The 16,405-nt window shown below is 41.2% G+C and overlaps 1 protein-coding gene across 2 annotated transcripts; it reads right to left on the bottom strand.

Moving 5' to 3' along the window:
- Nucleotides 1-5,408: 5,408 nt before the first annotated feature.
- acer3 (alkaline ceramidase 3) lies at nucleotides 5,409-16,405 on the bottom strand. Of its 2 annotated transcripts, XM_041952796.1 has the most exons (12): nucleotides 16,336-16,405; nucleotides 15,938-16,165; nucleotides 13,106-13,216; nucleotides 12,858-12,910; nucleotides 12,600-12,652; nucleotides 10,582-10,663; nucleotides 10,436-10,471; nucleotides 9,272-9,330; nucleotides 9,077-9,178; nucleotides 8,273-8,377; nucleotides 8,127-8,172; nucleotides 5,409-8,029 (listed from the first exon to the last, which is right to left on the bottom strand). In XM_041952796.1, the coding sequence occupies exons 2-12, from the start codon at nucleotides 16,038-16,040 to the stop codon at nucleotides 7,976-7,978; spliced, it is 804 nt and encodes a 267-aa protein (XP_041808730.1). In that variant the 5' UTR covers nucleotides 16,041-16,165; nucleotides 16,336-16,405; the 3' UTR covers nucleotides 5,409-7,975. The 2 variants fall into 2 exon arrangements, with proteins under 2 accessions (XP_041808730.1, XP_041808729.1); XM_041952795.1 differs by having other exon boundaries at nucleotides 15,938-16,377.

Here is a 16,405-nt window from a genome sequence, read left to right as displayed (position 1 = left end):
GGGTCCATGATGCAAAGTGATAACATTATGGAGTACAGATGTACAGGAAAAAGGCAGCAGTAGAAAAATTCAATGGCAAAGTGCTGACGTTCATTTCTGGGAAACTTTTAAGCACTTTGAAGTTCTACTAAAATTACAGCATCATTTTTTGACGGCAGATAATTAAAATCTGTCTGCACGGTGAAAGAATGTGGTTAATTTATTGTGCTGCATCCTTTCTTTGTTGTGCAAGTCTTCATTTGATCCTGCCAAAGAAAGACATTCTCATATAAAAAATAATGATATTTGTAATAAAGACAATAAATCAACGACTGATGTGGTTTGAAGTGTACTAACATGTGCAGTCTGACTGATGAGACGTGATACTGCTGGAGCTATTCATCATGATGAAAAACCTCTGAGGTGAAGGTGCTGTGCCAAAGATTCGACTGAATGTCCTCGTGTGATGTTAAATAAGAAAACTTTTTAAAAAGGCTCTTTTCTTTCAAATTCTCTGTCGTCCATTTCCCAAACAGTCTGATGACAAAGCAGGAGCTGCTTCCCCCAAGGCCACAGTGTTGCAAGCTGAAGCAGAACTGTCTGATTGAGGATGCACACTATAGACAGGTAGTTGCACAAGAGTATTTCAGTACTGTGAGTGTAATGTAATTCTTGGCTATATGTTGTCTCAGAACTCCTCCGAGACATGACTGTTTGACTGACGAGCACAGAAATCAATTTGATCAGCAACTTTGTATTCCAGATATTCAGGATCCAGGTCGGTTCGATCAATTTAAAGGCACATTTTCTGCCCAAATTACATCATCTCACTGTGGTGCAGCTTGACTGTAGAATGCCCAGACTGAAACATCTCAATAACTATTGGATGGGTTGCCGTGACACTTTGTCCAGGCATTGATGATACCCAGAGGACATTGGCAATACCATGACTTGTCCTCTGGCAGAACCTGCATCAAAGTTTTCACCTTTCTCCTGCAACATCTCCACATCTAAAAAATGTCATTACGGACATTCATGTTCCCCTCAGGATGAACTGTAAAAATGTCTGTGATCCTTCAATTTTCCTTGGGTGAACCCGTAACCATCATCAGGTGAACATTTTAAATTGTCCAATATTTTGGTCTATGACCAAATACCTGCCAAACTCGGCCTCAGTACTTTGTGTTTAATGCTAATGTAAATGTTCCCTGGCTAACATGCTAAACTATGATGAGCACGGTGCAGTTCTCCAAATAGACCGGTGTACTCAACATTACAGACATGAAAATGCTCAACTAGATGACGAAACTATCTTTTACATTGTCCTGTATGACTTCTGTTTCATGCTGAAAATGATTGCCGACATCCAAAGCTGGAACCTATCCTAACCCTGTCTGTTCTACTATAAAATGCACAGTAGCATTTTAAGAAACAAAGTCTGCCAACTGACAAAGTCTGTCAAGCATTTCAGCGATGACCTCAGAGCCAGCAGCCTCTCTGCGTCTGCTTCCACTCCAGCAACTCTGGCATTCCCAGCATGAGTCAGCTCAGCACTGACAAGGCGTCACACACGCCGAATCTGTTTTACGGCTGGGACATTCACCTGAGCCGAGACCAAACCTCTATACCTGAACAGAATCTAATCACAAGCGTCATTAGATACAGCTAGCACTGAGTCAAAGGAAACGGGTACACTGGAAAAAAACCTGCTAATGATAGTCATTAAGACTCTATTACACACAGTTTGGCATTGACTCATAGCATCTTCCCACCGTCCCTGCGGGCAAAGACTGATGGTCCCAAATAAAGCTTCAACATTAAATGAATGAAAGGCTGTTGTGCAATACCTGGATGATGATTTAAAGTTATAGATCTCTCTTCCAGATATTGTGTTTTTCAGTGTGCACATGTATAAATAACATCGTATACTGCTCTAACTGATGAAAATCCCTCGGAAAAAGATTGCACATTTAAAAAATGTTAATCATTTGTCATTCCCACCTTTTGTCAACATAAGGAAGACATGGTAAATTACTTTAAACTTTCAGGTTTATGGAAGCAACTATCAAAGTCCAAAGTGTTCTGTTACTGTTTTGAATGGGACAGAAGAGTGGAGAGTTGTTCATATGCCAGGCAGCTGAAGGTGGAAGGGGTTTTTACAGATTGGTCACCACAGGAGGTGTTTTCCTCCTTTTCTCAATAAAGCAATGAAGTTGTGTCAAACAAGTCAATAAAGATATGCCAGAAGCTCTGCAGGGTTTAAGCCAGAACTCAGTGTTGTGAGTAATGACGGCTTAGGATCTCTGTTATGTTCAAAACACCTCCCTACTGTATACTTACAGTGGTATACGTATACTACACACATGCTGATCGACAGTGTGCACACTGCATAATTATATTATGTGGATGAATGGATGACAGCTCGGTTTCTACAGCATACCGACAACAAAAGTCCTGTTGGAAATGACAGTGTGCAACAACTTTGCAAAAACACAGCAGCACTTGTGGAACATCAGCATCGCCTGCCTTGACAACAATGTTTACGTACGATACCCAGAGAGGAATGTGGTGCAGCCTGCGGCAATTATTCTGTGTCTAAACTTGCCCTTCAAACAGCACACTGAGAGATGTCAAGAGATCCTGACTGCCAAGGACAATTATAGTCAAATAATATACACTACATGCTGTGTGTTCATATACCTGCTGACAGTACACATCATGGGTGGTTTCCTCCTGCTGTTGGAGTACTAGAACTGCAAGACGAGAAGACAAAGAACGTGTAGCTCTAATTGTACACCGCACTATTTTTGGACTCTTTTTAAAAAATGTATAGTTTGAGATATTCTGATGTATTGAATACCAGATGAAGATTTGTTTAAAAAATTCCTCTTTGCACTGAGCTCACAGGTCTCCACTTGACAAACCAGTATTAACACTGGCCCAAAGACCACAGAAGATGCTGCATGCTAAAACAACCTACACATATCACACTAGAAGATCGACAAAGACTGCTGAGCCCCTGCTGCAAACACACTTAGGTTAAAGGTATATAGATCCAATTTCTATATATCTATTATCGACTGAATTTTGACTATGGTATGATACTTAGTGGTGTCTCTTACATTCAAACACCTGTAAAGAGTCAGGTGCCTGGCTGTTCAGGTTACCTGCTGCTGCTCTTAAATCCAGAAACCTGCATGTCTAGTCCCATACAACATATACTTAAAACAATCAAAGGAAAAGGGTTGGAGGGAAGTCAGAAAACTTGCAGTTTTATAGTCACATTAGTTTCATTAGGGTTGTGCGCTCAGCCCAGCCCTCTTCACCATGTTTACTCACAACTGTGCTGCCATACACCCCACCAACACAGTCGTGAAGTTGGACGACACTACAGTAGTGGGTCTCATCCCAAATAACAACGAGACCCACTACAGAGAGGATATACACCAGCTCACCCAGTGGTGTTCAACCAACAACCTGGTGTTGAACACCGGGAAGACCAAGGAGGTTATTGTGGATTTCAGGAGGTCCAGCAAGACGGATCACGCCCCCCTCCTCATGGACGGAGAAGTGGTGGAGCGTGTGGACAACATCAGGTTCCTGGACCTTCACATCACATCTGACCTCTCCTGGTCCATGAACACCTCCTGCCTGGTGAAGAAGGCACAACAAATGCTTTCAACAATTGAAAGCATCCTCTGCCTCAGTGTGACAGTGTGGTACGGCAGCTGCACGGCACAGGAGAGGAAACAACTGGCACGGGTGGTTAAAACTGCACAGGGCATCGTGGGCCGCCCCCTTCCTGACCTAGACTCTATATATGAAGGCCGGGTCAGGAAGAGGGCCAGATCCATCGCCACGGACCCCAGCCATCCGGGCCACAGACTGTTTGTACCGCTACCATCAGGAAAGCGGTACAGGAACATCCGCACCACCACCAACAGACTGAGGGACAGCTTCTACCCCAGAGCTGTTAGAGCTATCACCCCCAGCAGCCCCTCACTGCAGTGAGAGACTGTGTGAACTGTGAACCACTGCACACCGCACTTTACACCTACACCTGCACCTACACCTACACCATCTGTGTACTTAACATTTAACTACACACACACTTAACTAAATTATATACATTTTAGTGTATTGTCACATTTCATTTTCATTGGTATATTTTATTGTTTACTGTTGATATACATTTTAGTACATTTCAGCTGCTGTCGGTACATTTCACTGGTATATTTAATTGTTTATTGTTTAGTATATTTTTATTGTTTTAGTATATTTTCATTTCTGGTATATTTTTAATTGCATTTACAAATATTTTTATTGCATGTTGGTTTATTTTATTCTAGTATCTTAATTTTATTCTTTCTAATCTTTCTTATTATCTTGTTTCTAACATGGGGGTTGCAATGCAAATGTCATTGACATGTCATGCTCAATGACAATAAAGAAATCTTAATCTGAATCTTATGATCGGTCCTTCGGTGACTTGTTTGTGAACCGCCTTGTCCCAACATGTTTTTCTGCACATGCAGCAACACATACAGCATATCTTCATCTTTTCTGGAAGCGGTGGGTAGTTCCTTGTTATGGACTCCCGTGACTAATGAAGAACTCACTGACGAAGGGAGCAAATCAGTTCACCAGTCCTTGGCTAAAAAATCCAGGTGACGCACACTCTGAGCTGTGTGCCATGTGTACATTTAGTCAGCAACAAGCTGCTGTCTGCTGTGGTTTTTGTGGTTAACCATGATGCAAGATGAAAACAATACATCCTCTCCATAGAATGAATAAGTATGAGGCGGTTACACGGTGATGTTGTGTGTCAAAATGGTCAACTAGCAGCATTTTAATTTGGGAGGCTGCATTTAGTGGTGGAAGTACAATGTTCCTTAAAGCATAGCATAAAGTAGAAGAAAAGGTAATACTAAGTATCAAAAGTGCATTTAAGTACAGTGCTTGAGTAAATGTACTTAGTTACTTTCTACCAGTGCATTTCCATGTACATATCTTGCATCTTTTCTTTGAAGTTCACTAGTTAAAACACTCCACCATTTCCAGCTTCCCAGTTCAACGAGAGTGCACAAGAGTCAGAGGAGCGTTTTGGAAGTATGCCAGCGTCTGTAGTGTGCGGGGAGTTTGTGCCAAAGCCTTTACCAAACTACCACACCTTTCAGCCACATGACTCCATTCAGCCCAACATAATGTTATCTGTGATATGACTGTCAAAAAGGCAGACAGGGAATTCATGAGTCATGCCTGTCTTTCCTTGTTTATTGATACTGCAGCGCTCATGCCATCCTCAACCTACACACATTTGTTCTACGTGGCTACGTGGCAGTTCCCAGAAATGATATGGGGTGAAATACAGTGTGTGGCATCAAAGACAGGACAAAGACAAAATAAAGTTCTTCTGTAGACAAAAAGTCTGACACATTTTCATTTATTTGACAAGACAGGACATCATTAAAGACTGGCACGTGACCGAAGTTCAACAAACACGCTGGCAGAGTTTGCTCTTCTGGCCTCGACTCACATGTACTATCATTTACAGCTACACTTATCATCATTAGAACAACCTCTAAGATCTTGGACACATGAAATGAATGGAAGGCCAAAGAATCAGGCACAGACTTTGCATTAAACGCTGTCATTGTTTGTCCTTCTGATGCTCTAACTGCTTATAATGAGGGGAAAGGGCACGCTGTACAACACACAGGACAATTTGAATGGCGTGTTTGTCATGAACATCAAGGCCACTTGGATTACACTGCAAGGATTACAATAAGGCACCCTCTTTGACAGCTGCTCACCTCCGCTGATGAGCACTGATTTCAAGATAATGACACACACTGAAGACTCCACACAGACATTTGAACAATGTTAATACTTATCTTTCATACATTGTGCTTATGACCGTTTGTAACACTGGGATCAAGCCATTATACCCAAGCATATGAGAGTCAGAGACACAGCATGTGGGCATAATGAAATGAAATGAAATATGAATGTGTCTCAGGAAGGAGATAATCCAGCACACAGCAGTATTGGAGATCACACTGATACAAATATCTCTGTACAACACTAATGTTGTGCGTTTTTAATTTACCACAACTACTTCAAGCTCCAGGTTCTATTGTTAACATTTCACGTCCATCATTTCACAGTAGCAAAACAAACATTATGAATGAAAAGCCCTTCATTTCAAACCACAAATCCAGTAGAAGTAAACTGAGGCAAATGTCCTTCAATAGGTAGGTAGGTAGTTCTTCAGTGCACTATGGCATGCTTGGCAATGTCTGAATTAAGCTGGAAAGTTATGCCACCTAGTGGTTGTTTCATAAACTGCTTCCCACGAGTATTCCCTTAATGTATATGTGCCATTTGACTCTTCACTGTGACGTCAGGGCATAAATAAATGAAAGAAAAGGGACTGATAAATAAGAGCATAATAAATAAAATGTAGTAAAATGTGGTATTGTGGGACATGTTTAAGTCTTACATACCAATAGATAAAGGGATGTCTACAATTGACTTAAATCAAGTATTTTTCTAATAATCAGGCGGGTTACTCAGCCATTATTACTGTTCTCTTGAGTACAGGTTTTAAGGAAATTTAGTGTAATGAAGTAGGAGACAAAATCCTTCTCAGAACTGACTGGGTGTAGTACCTCATTGACTGAAGCTTATGAAGACGCAATGATTCAGACATGTTCCATTCATTCTCTTGGTCCTTTGACTGAATGTTAGCATTTACAAATAGCAAATGTTCCTCTGAAGCAGGTTGAATCTGTTAGCTGACTTCATTAGCTGGGTTTCAGCATTTTAACTCTACCTACCCTCAAAGTTAGCGGTACTGTTCACAACGGTCTTGTCACAGATACTGGCTTGAGATGGCTGATCAGACCTGCCAGATGCTGGTCAAATCCCAGCAATGGGGTTTCTTAACATAACACACCCTGTGGGCTTGAGGGGTGGCTGTAAAATTCTAGTCCAGACAGCAGAAATTTGTGTGCAGTATCACTTTCACAGAAACTTGAGATGTAGAAAGTGGTCCAACTTGCTTTGCCTCCCTGGGAAAATGTTTAACCCTGTCCTAAGCAACATTAAAATTTAGTGTAATGAGGTCGTGTAACGAACCTATAGGCTTTGCATCTCTTGCATGATTAGAACGAGGTACAAGATTAACATGTTTCACACATTACACGACAACTTTGGCGATTAAAACAAAAGAGAGATGAATAATTCCAGTCTTGGCATGTTTTGATAAGACAATTTCTGATAAAAATGAAGCCTGTGGCCACGCAAATGAAGAAGGATGTTCTAGTTACAACAGCTGAGCTGGACTAACACAGTATCACTTTCTAGCTGGCAGGTACTATCCCATTTCTAGTGAGCACATCCAACAACAATACAATTCTCCTTGAAAAGGAATATAACAACACTGTGTTGTAAGTGGAGCTCCCTCAGCTGATTGTTAAACTATACTTAAGCCTTAGTTCTACTTTTATTTGAGGGCCTATTTAAATAAATTTAATATAGGCTTAGGAGATTGAAATATCCACAGAGTCAAACATTCAGCAATAATATGCTAAATTTGAATCAGTGACGCTGTTATCCCTTTTCCCAAACCCTAATTAAGATAACATCCATAACTCCTTTAACATTTACCACTGCAGTAGACTACACATCATTTTTGCATTCACGATGAATGAACAAATAAAATTATTACACTTCAATATAATTACAGAGAAGCTAGTCTAATAAATTATGATTAATGATAAAAATCTTCCATTTCTTAAAACTGGCTCAGTGCTATACTGTACTTAGTAATTCTCCACAGTGCAGTACCGAAGGGTCCCTGGGGTGGTGCCTTGGGTCCATCTGCCCCCGAGCTGTGGGCTGAGTTCCCTGCAGTGGGCATTGGCAGGTCCCTATGCCGATGGTGTCTGTATATGGCAGTCACCATCCTTAAGTTGGTCCCCATCCCTTCATTTCAGCTTGTCTTCTGTGGTTCAATTTGCAACGTGGGCCAAACTCCACAAAGAAACTGAACAAAATGAGGATAAGACAGGAAAAATGAATGAATGAATGAATAGAATGAAATAAAATCTACCATTTAAATAAAGGCTAAGGACTCAACGTACCTTTACTTTTGGTCTGTACTTGAGGTAGGTTGACCTGATCTGCAGGCTAAAAGAAGATGAACATTAGATTGTAATGCAAATGAACATGTCTCATCACAATGAAACACACTGCAGCTGACTTCTGTTACTTGCTTAAGGGAGCTTACCTGAGAAGTATGTGCAGGTAGGATCCAAGGCCTGTGAAGATGTGCCACCAGGCATGGAACTGTGTTGCTACTCCAACACCAGGGGGAAGTGTATGTCTACTGGCTCTGAGAGACCAAAAAAGTGAAGACCCAGCAACTTTAATTAATAACGAAACAAAAACAGTATCTTTGACAGAATGAGATTCTCCAGGAGAGGACGCCACAATGGAACGGAAGAGCAAACGGTCTAAACAATCCACACATGACACATTTGATGTTTCTGCCTGCATTTTCTTATTTTCTTCTTATTTTGCTGCATTCAGAACGTATCTGGGTGTCAGCCTTTGCCCCCAGCCTATAACAGCATGTGGTTGTGGCTCTATAAAGAAGTAGCACCAGGTCACACATGTCTGTTTGACCAAGGACAAGACTGACACACACACACAAAGCAAGGAGGCAAACAATGAACAGGATTAAGTGTGCGCTTTGGCTAAATTCACACCTAATCCGGAGATGAGGCACCTTCCTGCAGGGTCGTACAGAGGTGTGGCTGTTTAACTGTGCTTTAGAATGTAACCGTCATATAATTCAGAAAATACCATTTTATCTCTCTGATTCACTGCTTTGTTCTTGCGAAAGCCACTCCCTCTCTTCATTCACTCTTTAGCTCGTTTGACCATCGCTGCTCTCTTGGTTTCATCGAGCTGGGGAAGGGGGGCTGAATTTGAATGGTTTGTTTTCAAAGAGCACCTGACAAACACCATGCCTTTAACTATAATACATAGAATAATAGACACTTAGTATTTTTCCAGAACAAATACTCACCTTAATGTGTCACAGAAAATATTGTCGATGTTCCACAGCAGGAACCCTAACATAAAGATTCCTAAGGAGGTGTAGCCCAGCGGTCTGAGCCATGGGTACACCCTAACATTGAAACAAAACAAAGAAAAGAAAATTGATGAACAAACATTCCTTTGGTATGTTAACGTTTTCAATTTTAAAGGTCCTCAAACGTACCATGTCACAATGAAGATGGACCGCATCACTAGGCAAGCTACTAGAGCACCATACATGACCTGGAAGGAGACACAATTACTGTGAGCAAGAAATAAAAAAATCTCGCTTCTAACTATTTACAATTTTTAAGTGTTGCAGCTGCTGAATTCTGAGCAACCTAGGCTGTAGAGATTGATTGATGCTAACCACCAGCATGGCCTTTTCAACAGAAGCAGAGTTCTCTCAAAATTTCTTCCACCCACCAATTTTGTTTCCTTGACAGTAACGAGCATTTACAGCCAGCCACAAGAGCTCTTTATTAGAGGTAAAGAGTTTTAGACTTTTTGCAAAATAAATGGTTTCAATTAGTCTTTAACTAATATTTTATTATAGTTGTTAACTCATGCAGACTTCCTTTTAAGGAAGCCCAAAAGGTTGGGAACCACTGTGCTAGCTTACAGTAAACACAGAAGTGTATTCCTGTTGCTTTGATACATTCCACTATCCAGCATAAATGAGGTGGACCAACACAAAGGGCTGCATGCATTCAGTACATTGTCCATTCAAAAGAAGTAGAAAAATACTCATACAAAAAAGTCACCATTTGAACCAAACTCTGTTTACATGTTCACTCTGCTGCAACCGGGACATTAGCAGTCTTGCTATGAACCAGCACAGAGCAGTGTGGTCAGTAAACAAAGTCAGCTCCAAAGAGTAAACACAAGCACCTTTGTCACATTGTCCTTACTGTTGTAAAGCAACACGCACAATGTGAGACTCTAAGCAGGTACAGACAAATACAGTACACACAACTGAGGTGGCTGTGCTCATCTTAAAAGGTTCATGGAGTTACTGTATATGGTTGGGGTTGAAATTATTCTTCTGCTTGGCAACAAATGTTAGCTGTTTGATTCTGTAGTTCAGGATTCAGCTCTGAGTGTAGGGTTTAGTATTTGTCTTTTCTGAAATACTAATACAAACAACAAACTGTAAAATATCATTAAATGTTGCTGCTTTGATATGAAAAGCTACTTTAGATTTAACAACCAACATGCACCAAACTGAGTGTTGTATGCTGTGTTGGCAGGCCCAGTGTTTACACAAGGTGAAAATGACTTAAGGCACACTGAGCCCTAATGGCAAACAACCTGAACCAGGTGAGCACAACACAGACCACTCCCTTACCTGGTGAAAGACTGGCTCCTTCCACTGTAAGTATACCTGGAAAGTGCATACAGAAACCACTCAAGAAGATATAATGTTATGTTACGCTTCACTTACAATATGGTTCAAAGTAAATGATCACCCTTATAATGAAAGTGGATACTCACCACAGTGACTGAGACACTGAAGAGTAATAACAATGCAATAGAAAATAAGCTGATGCTGTTCTCTTGTTTGAAGCATTCATATCTGAAAAAAAAAACCAAATGTGTGTATCTTACATGTTCAATTTGAATAACCGTAAGGAATAGAGAGCAAATAATGGAGGGTTACATGTTAATCCAGGTTCTCCGATCTCTCCACCCAACATATACCATATGTATGGAGAATAGACCCCACAGGGGCAGCTGACGTGGATACTGTTTGACACATCACTTGTGGTGGCCTCTGATTGGCAGCGCATGGTTATATTAGAACCATGTGTACATAGCCTCTCTGGTTAACCTTGATTGGAACATGTTTCAGAGCAGCCTGGGGCTGGAAAAATAGTCTCTCCACTCAGAGAACCAGGGTTACACATATAACCTTTATTTCTCTATCCTGTGTACATACTACACATGTACAAGGACTCTCTAAGACACACATATAGGAAAACACGCTGACCCAGTCAGGTCCCTGGAGGACCATGAAATGACAGTCGAGTTTGAATTAGACATTATCACCATCAGATCACTCACTACAGGAACCATTTACACATATACACTAAGTACAAACTTAGAAAAGGTTTAGAACACAACCAAGGCTTCACTGGGCCTGCCAGATGTTAAGGCCAGGTGTAAATGGGCGGAAGGCCACTCAGTTACTACTACTCAGTTATATGTCCACTTTTTTAATGTAGGCCAGAAGTGCTTCATCACAAGGACCATGTGGTTGTGAGGCCCTATGTGGAATGCGCACGCACCCCTGCTGAGACCGGCCTGCCTGACCTCTTATATGCCTGTTGGACTGCATCCAAACTCAATTAGCTAGCATGCATAGTCTTAGTATGCAACAAACACCTGGTCTTATGTTCTATAGGCACACGTCCAATGAAAGTACACTGTCAAGGCCCCAACGGAGCACAACAGTGACTGTCACTCAAGAGGAGAGGATGCAGTTCGATAGATTGGCTGGTGTGGAAGTCGGACAATACCTTAGGGTGGAATGCAAGATTCTGGCATCAACCCAAAGGAAGCAGCAATGACAGACTTGAGAGAAAGCAATTTCCACTCCTTCTTTGAAGAAGCTTGAATGGCTCATGTTGCAAGGCTGACAGCCCCATCTCCAAATCCCATGGAGGGACAGCTGACCTTCTACAGTATGGAGTACCTTTACGAAACAGAGCAACAATGTTGCAACAACCCTCTGTCGGTTGCAGAGGCCAAACACAGGCTGCATTTATGGCTGCCACCATTCCCCTCAAAGCTGAGGGACACTTGCCTCCACCAATTCCTGAAGGAACTGGAGACTGCCACGGACCGTGCGGAGAGGGGATCAACCCATCTGCACCATGTTTGAAATGTCCCACAACAATAGGAATATGCTGCCCTAGTTTCTGGATCCACTTTGATGGAGAACTCTTTTGTAAGATGGCACTGGTACAAAGTTAGAATAGTCCATATCAGTTAACCAGCTGTCCCTGGATTGCTGCAGCTCCATGCATTCTGGTGAGCATGGCATCCATCATTTTAATGTTCCTGCTTGGGCAGGAACTTCAAGGACTTCACCAAGACATACTTTGAGGAGGACACCAAGGCCCTGAAGGCCTAATCCATAGGAGGCAGTGAGGCAATCCTCTCCTGACCATACACGTGCTAGCCATCTATATAAATCTGACCAGCAATGGGCCTCAGATGATTTAACAAATTTCCTCTAGATTAGGAAAAAGCACGCTGGGAAAGCATGCCAGCTACTTCTTACAACAAAGTATAGAATATAGAAACGGGAAAGAGATACCTAAGTCCAGGTTAGAATCAATAGTTCCATTACATACAGCACACTCTACAGCAACACAATGATACACACTGTACTTTCTTGGAAAGGATGAAGTGATCAGTAAGGGAGTCACTTATTCATTTTACAGCCACAATCACACTAAATATGTTCTCAGTGACCATTCAAAAATCCAAAAGGTTGAGCTACTTACAGACAGTAGACAAAGACGCATGTACTGTAAATCATTGGTAACTCATCCAGTAACTGCAAATGAAAATACAGAGAAAACACAAAATAGATCACAAAAGGACTAAATTGTTTCAGTATAATTTAACATTGCATTAGGCATCAAAAGTTTGACCTCTCATTTCCATTACAAATATTTCTGATTCATGCAGTTTCAGCAGGAATGATTCTGTACATACTTTTTGCTGACATATAAAGATTTCAATATAACACTGTAGCCCACCTGCATCTCATACAGCAGCGTCATGTGGAAGCACCAGGAACCAACACCAACAGCTGTGTGGCCCAAAACATTTAACTGAAAGTCAGGGCTTAATCACATGTATGAAATAAGATTGACAGCATCAGCAGTAAATACTGTATAACTGGAAAGGCCATTGTCAATAGCCACAATATGTAAACAAGCGCAGAGTTTACTTTAGTGTTATCACTAATGTAGATCCAGGTAATTTGTGATTACAACAGACTAACCTGCCAGTCCGAGGAAAGAGCAGACATAGCGAAACTCGAGACCATCACGAAACGTCTGGATGGCCCCACAAATGGGAGGAAGAATCATAATCAGGTTGCTGACAGTGTTCCCTGTTCAAAAAGCCAAGAGACAAATTACAGCCAGATGACATGATCTGTGCGATATATGAACACGTCTGAGATTGGATGACACGACAGCGGTGAGAGTTCAGAGGGACAGCCTTGGCTACATCTTGTGATCACGGTAACAACAGCATCAATGGTATCTTATAACAGACACCTGATCACTGCACTAGGGGTTCATGCACACACTTCGATTGCTATGGCTGCTGCCACCATACATGAATTTTCTACTTTATTAAATACTGAAATTACTGCACATCAGTCCCTTTCAACAACATAATACTGGTAATGCAGTATTTGGGTTTTTAATTACAGTTGCAGGTAATGGGTAAATGTACTGATAGTAAACAATGGATGAACTTCAGTGCCACTTTTTTTTTATTATACACAAAATTAATCAGAAACAATTTTAATTATCAGCTAGTTGTCATTTTTCAAGCCAAAATGCCCAAACTTTGCAGCTTACTTTACAGTTAGTTGAGTATTATTGGGTTTTGGACTGTTGGTTTGACAAACAACACATTTGATGTATTCTCTAGAATACTGTGATGGCCATTTTCAGTTTTCTAATGATTTATACACAAAGCAATTAATAAATTAATCAAGAAACCAATAGGCAGATCAATCAGATAATGAAAATATTGTTAGCCGCAGCCCAAATTATTTTACAATGTATTGGTGTACTATATTGTATTGCATTGTTTGAACTGTTATCATTTTCACTCAATTGCAAGAAATGAGATTAGAGATTTAAAATCGATCAAGTGTTTGCAAAGAAGCTGAACTGAACTGAAGTATGATGACAGCATGGCCTGTGTGAAAACTGAAAACAGCTGAATGATGAGCTGAAAGAGACTACAATAACTATCTTTAAGTTTGCATCAAGCCTCATCTGTAAAAGTGGCCAATGCTTGAACTGGTGTCAGTGTTTCTGTATGTAATACCACCATCCTCAAGGCCACAGCTGTATACTTTCTATACCGCTGGTACATCATCAGGCCCATGGAGGTCCTGATAACAGAGTTCAACACGGAGCCTAACATAGCTCTTTCTGGGAGTGGTGATGTTAAAAAAAAAATCAGACTTACAAGGACGTTGAGTAGTTTGAAAACTAATATCTTACTGCGTACGAGTCTTTTCATAACAAGCATGACTCTTTCCCTTTATCTGTCTGTCTGATAAAAGCCAAGGCGTTTCCAAAGTCCTTACAGTGACCATTTCAGAAATGTGTGGACTTTGGTTGATGTTAATAAATGTGCACATGCCAAGAATATGCAGCAAGTGAGTGTTATGTTTGTCACATTTCAATAACTGCAAACAACTGAATTTGATGAGACACCTATCTCATGTTTGAATGATTGATATTTGAGTGATATTTTTGAAAGTGAGCTCACGCAGAAAAGCACACATGAAGTGAGGATTAAAATCCCGCTGGTGTCTCTTTTCTACGTGAACAATACCACATTCCAGCCATTGTAACCTGAATCACCATTTCAACGCCAAACAATTCTCCTGCAGCTGAAAACAGCTATCGAGCTAGGCCAGCATGTGTCATTTGTGTAAACACGAGCTCCGACTGTCAGTGCCCTTGATGTGCTGGATTCACACCAGCGCCAATGTTCAGAGACATGAACATGAAATGAACGGATACAGTATGCTGAGCACAGTAACATTAGGCCTACAACATGTACTCCACAGCTAATGGCTTGGAGTAGCTTAGGACTTTTTAGGACAATAAAATGAAGTGTATATCACTACTAAGGTGGTAATCTAACTGACCTCTGACCCACTGGGCTTCAGTATACCCTGCACTGACTGTTGCACCACTTCATACTCTGAGCCCCACTGACGACAGCAAGTGGAAGGTGCCTGACATACAATGAAGTTAGTACTCCAAAGAGTTTATCTTCAACTCTAAGATGAATAGAAAAGGAATGTGCATGTGATACTGTATGAGTGACAGCTTAAAGAGGACTTTTGTATTCATAGCCTAGTCCACATCCAAGCTTAGATTACCTGCACAATAATGAGCAACTTTAAATAATTCTTATCAAAAGGACTGTTTGTCTTCTGTAGTTTGGCTGATAGAAAGCATGTGTCACTGCATAAACGCTGACAGGAGCGCCCTGAGTAATTTCAGGCAATGCTTTACCAACAGTTTGACACTAACAACGTTCAAATCTATGATACTCGTTCCCGAGGAACCAGTTTTTATTGTTAGACAAAACAATGAGGCGCCCGATAGCATGGAGGAAATTTTTAACAAGTTTCAAACGCTGTCTGTGACTGACTAGGAAGGCAAACGTTCAAGTCCCAGAGTCAAAATGAAATATAACTGAGTGATAATTGTAGTAACGTAAGCTAACCGTGTGCTGTGTGCTGAGAGTAAGAGCCTCCAGGAAAGCTATATGCAAATGAGCTCGACTCGGAACAGGTTGACTGGCTCCGTCTCCGCTGATCTTTTTCCTCATTACAGCTTTAGCTGGTTTAATGCCGAATGAGCTAACATTTAGCTTACACCAAGCGTAAGTGCATATCAGCTGAGCTAGCACGAAATAAACTAAATAGTTGTTATAGCAGCTAGTCCTTCATGTTTACGTTATTCAGGGGCGACTGTACGTACACAGAAGGACTGTCCTCCCAAAGTGTCCTACAACGAACCACAAATTCACCCTTTTCGCATAAATCGCGCAGCTGGGTTTTACTCACAAAATTCCGCGATGTAGAAAGAGACGACATAATTTTCTTCACACCAGTCCAGCGTTGAGGTCGGCCGCCCCCAGTATCCGTGCCTGTCTATCGAGGGAGCCATGATGGAAGAGGAGGAGGCTGTGGGTGCTAACGGATCTGTAGTCCCATCACAGCGCGAGCTCCGCTCCAGCCCTCCGCCGCGCGAGCGCAGGAACAAAGTCCGGCACAGCTGGGTGGAGTGTAACTCTGCATCACATTATTTCAAATGTTTAGATATATCTGTCCTGTGGCGACATTCAATATGATAGGTCATTATTGGTGCACTGGTTGCACAAAGCTATATAATTATAATCTTAATTAGCCTATAAAAACTTCAAATATGATAAAAGCCGGTCATGCATTACAGTTATACATACAAAAATTACAAGGTGTTATGTAGAGAGATTCATCATGGTAGTTATTATATTAGCAAAGCAACAAAGAGGG

This window comes from Chelmon rostratus, chromosome 14, assembly GCF_017976325.1.
Source record: "Chelmon rostratus isolate fCheRos1 chromosome 14, fCheRos1.pri, whole genome shotgun sequence".
Classification (NCBI taxonomy): domain Eukaryota; kingdom Metazoa; phylum Chordata; class Actinopteri; order Chaetodontiformes; family Chaetodontidae; genus Chelmon; species Chelmon rostratus.
The sequence above is the reverse complement of the archived record's forward strand: the minus strand, read 5'-3'. Positions and strand labels throughout refer to the sequence as shown.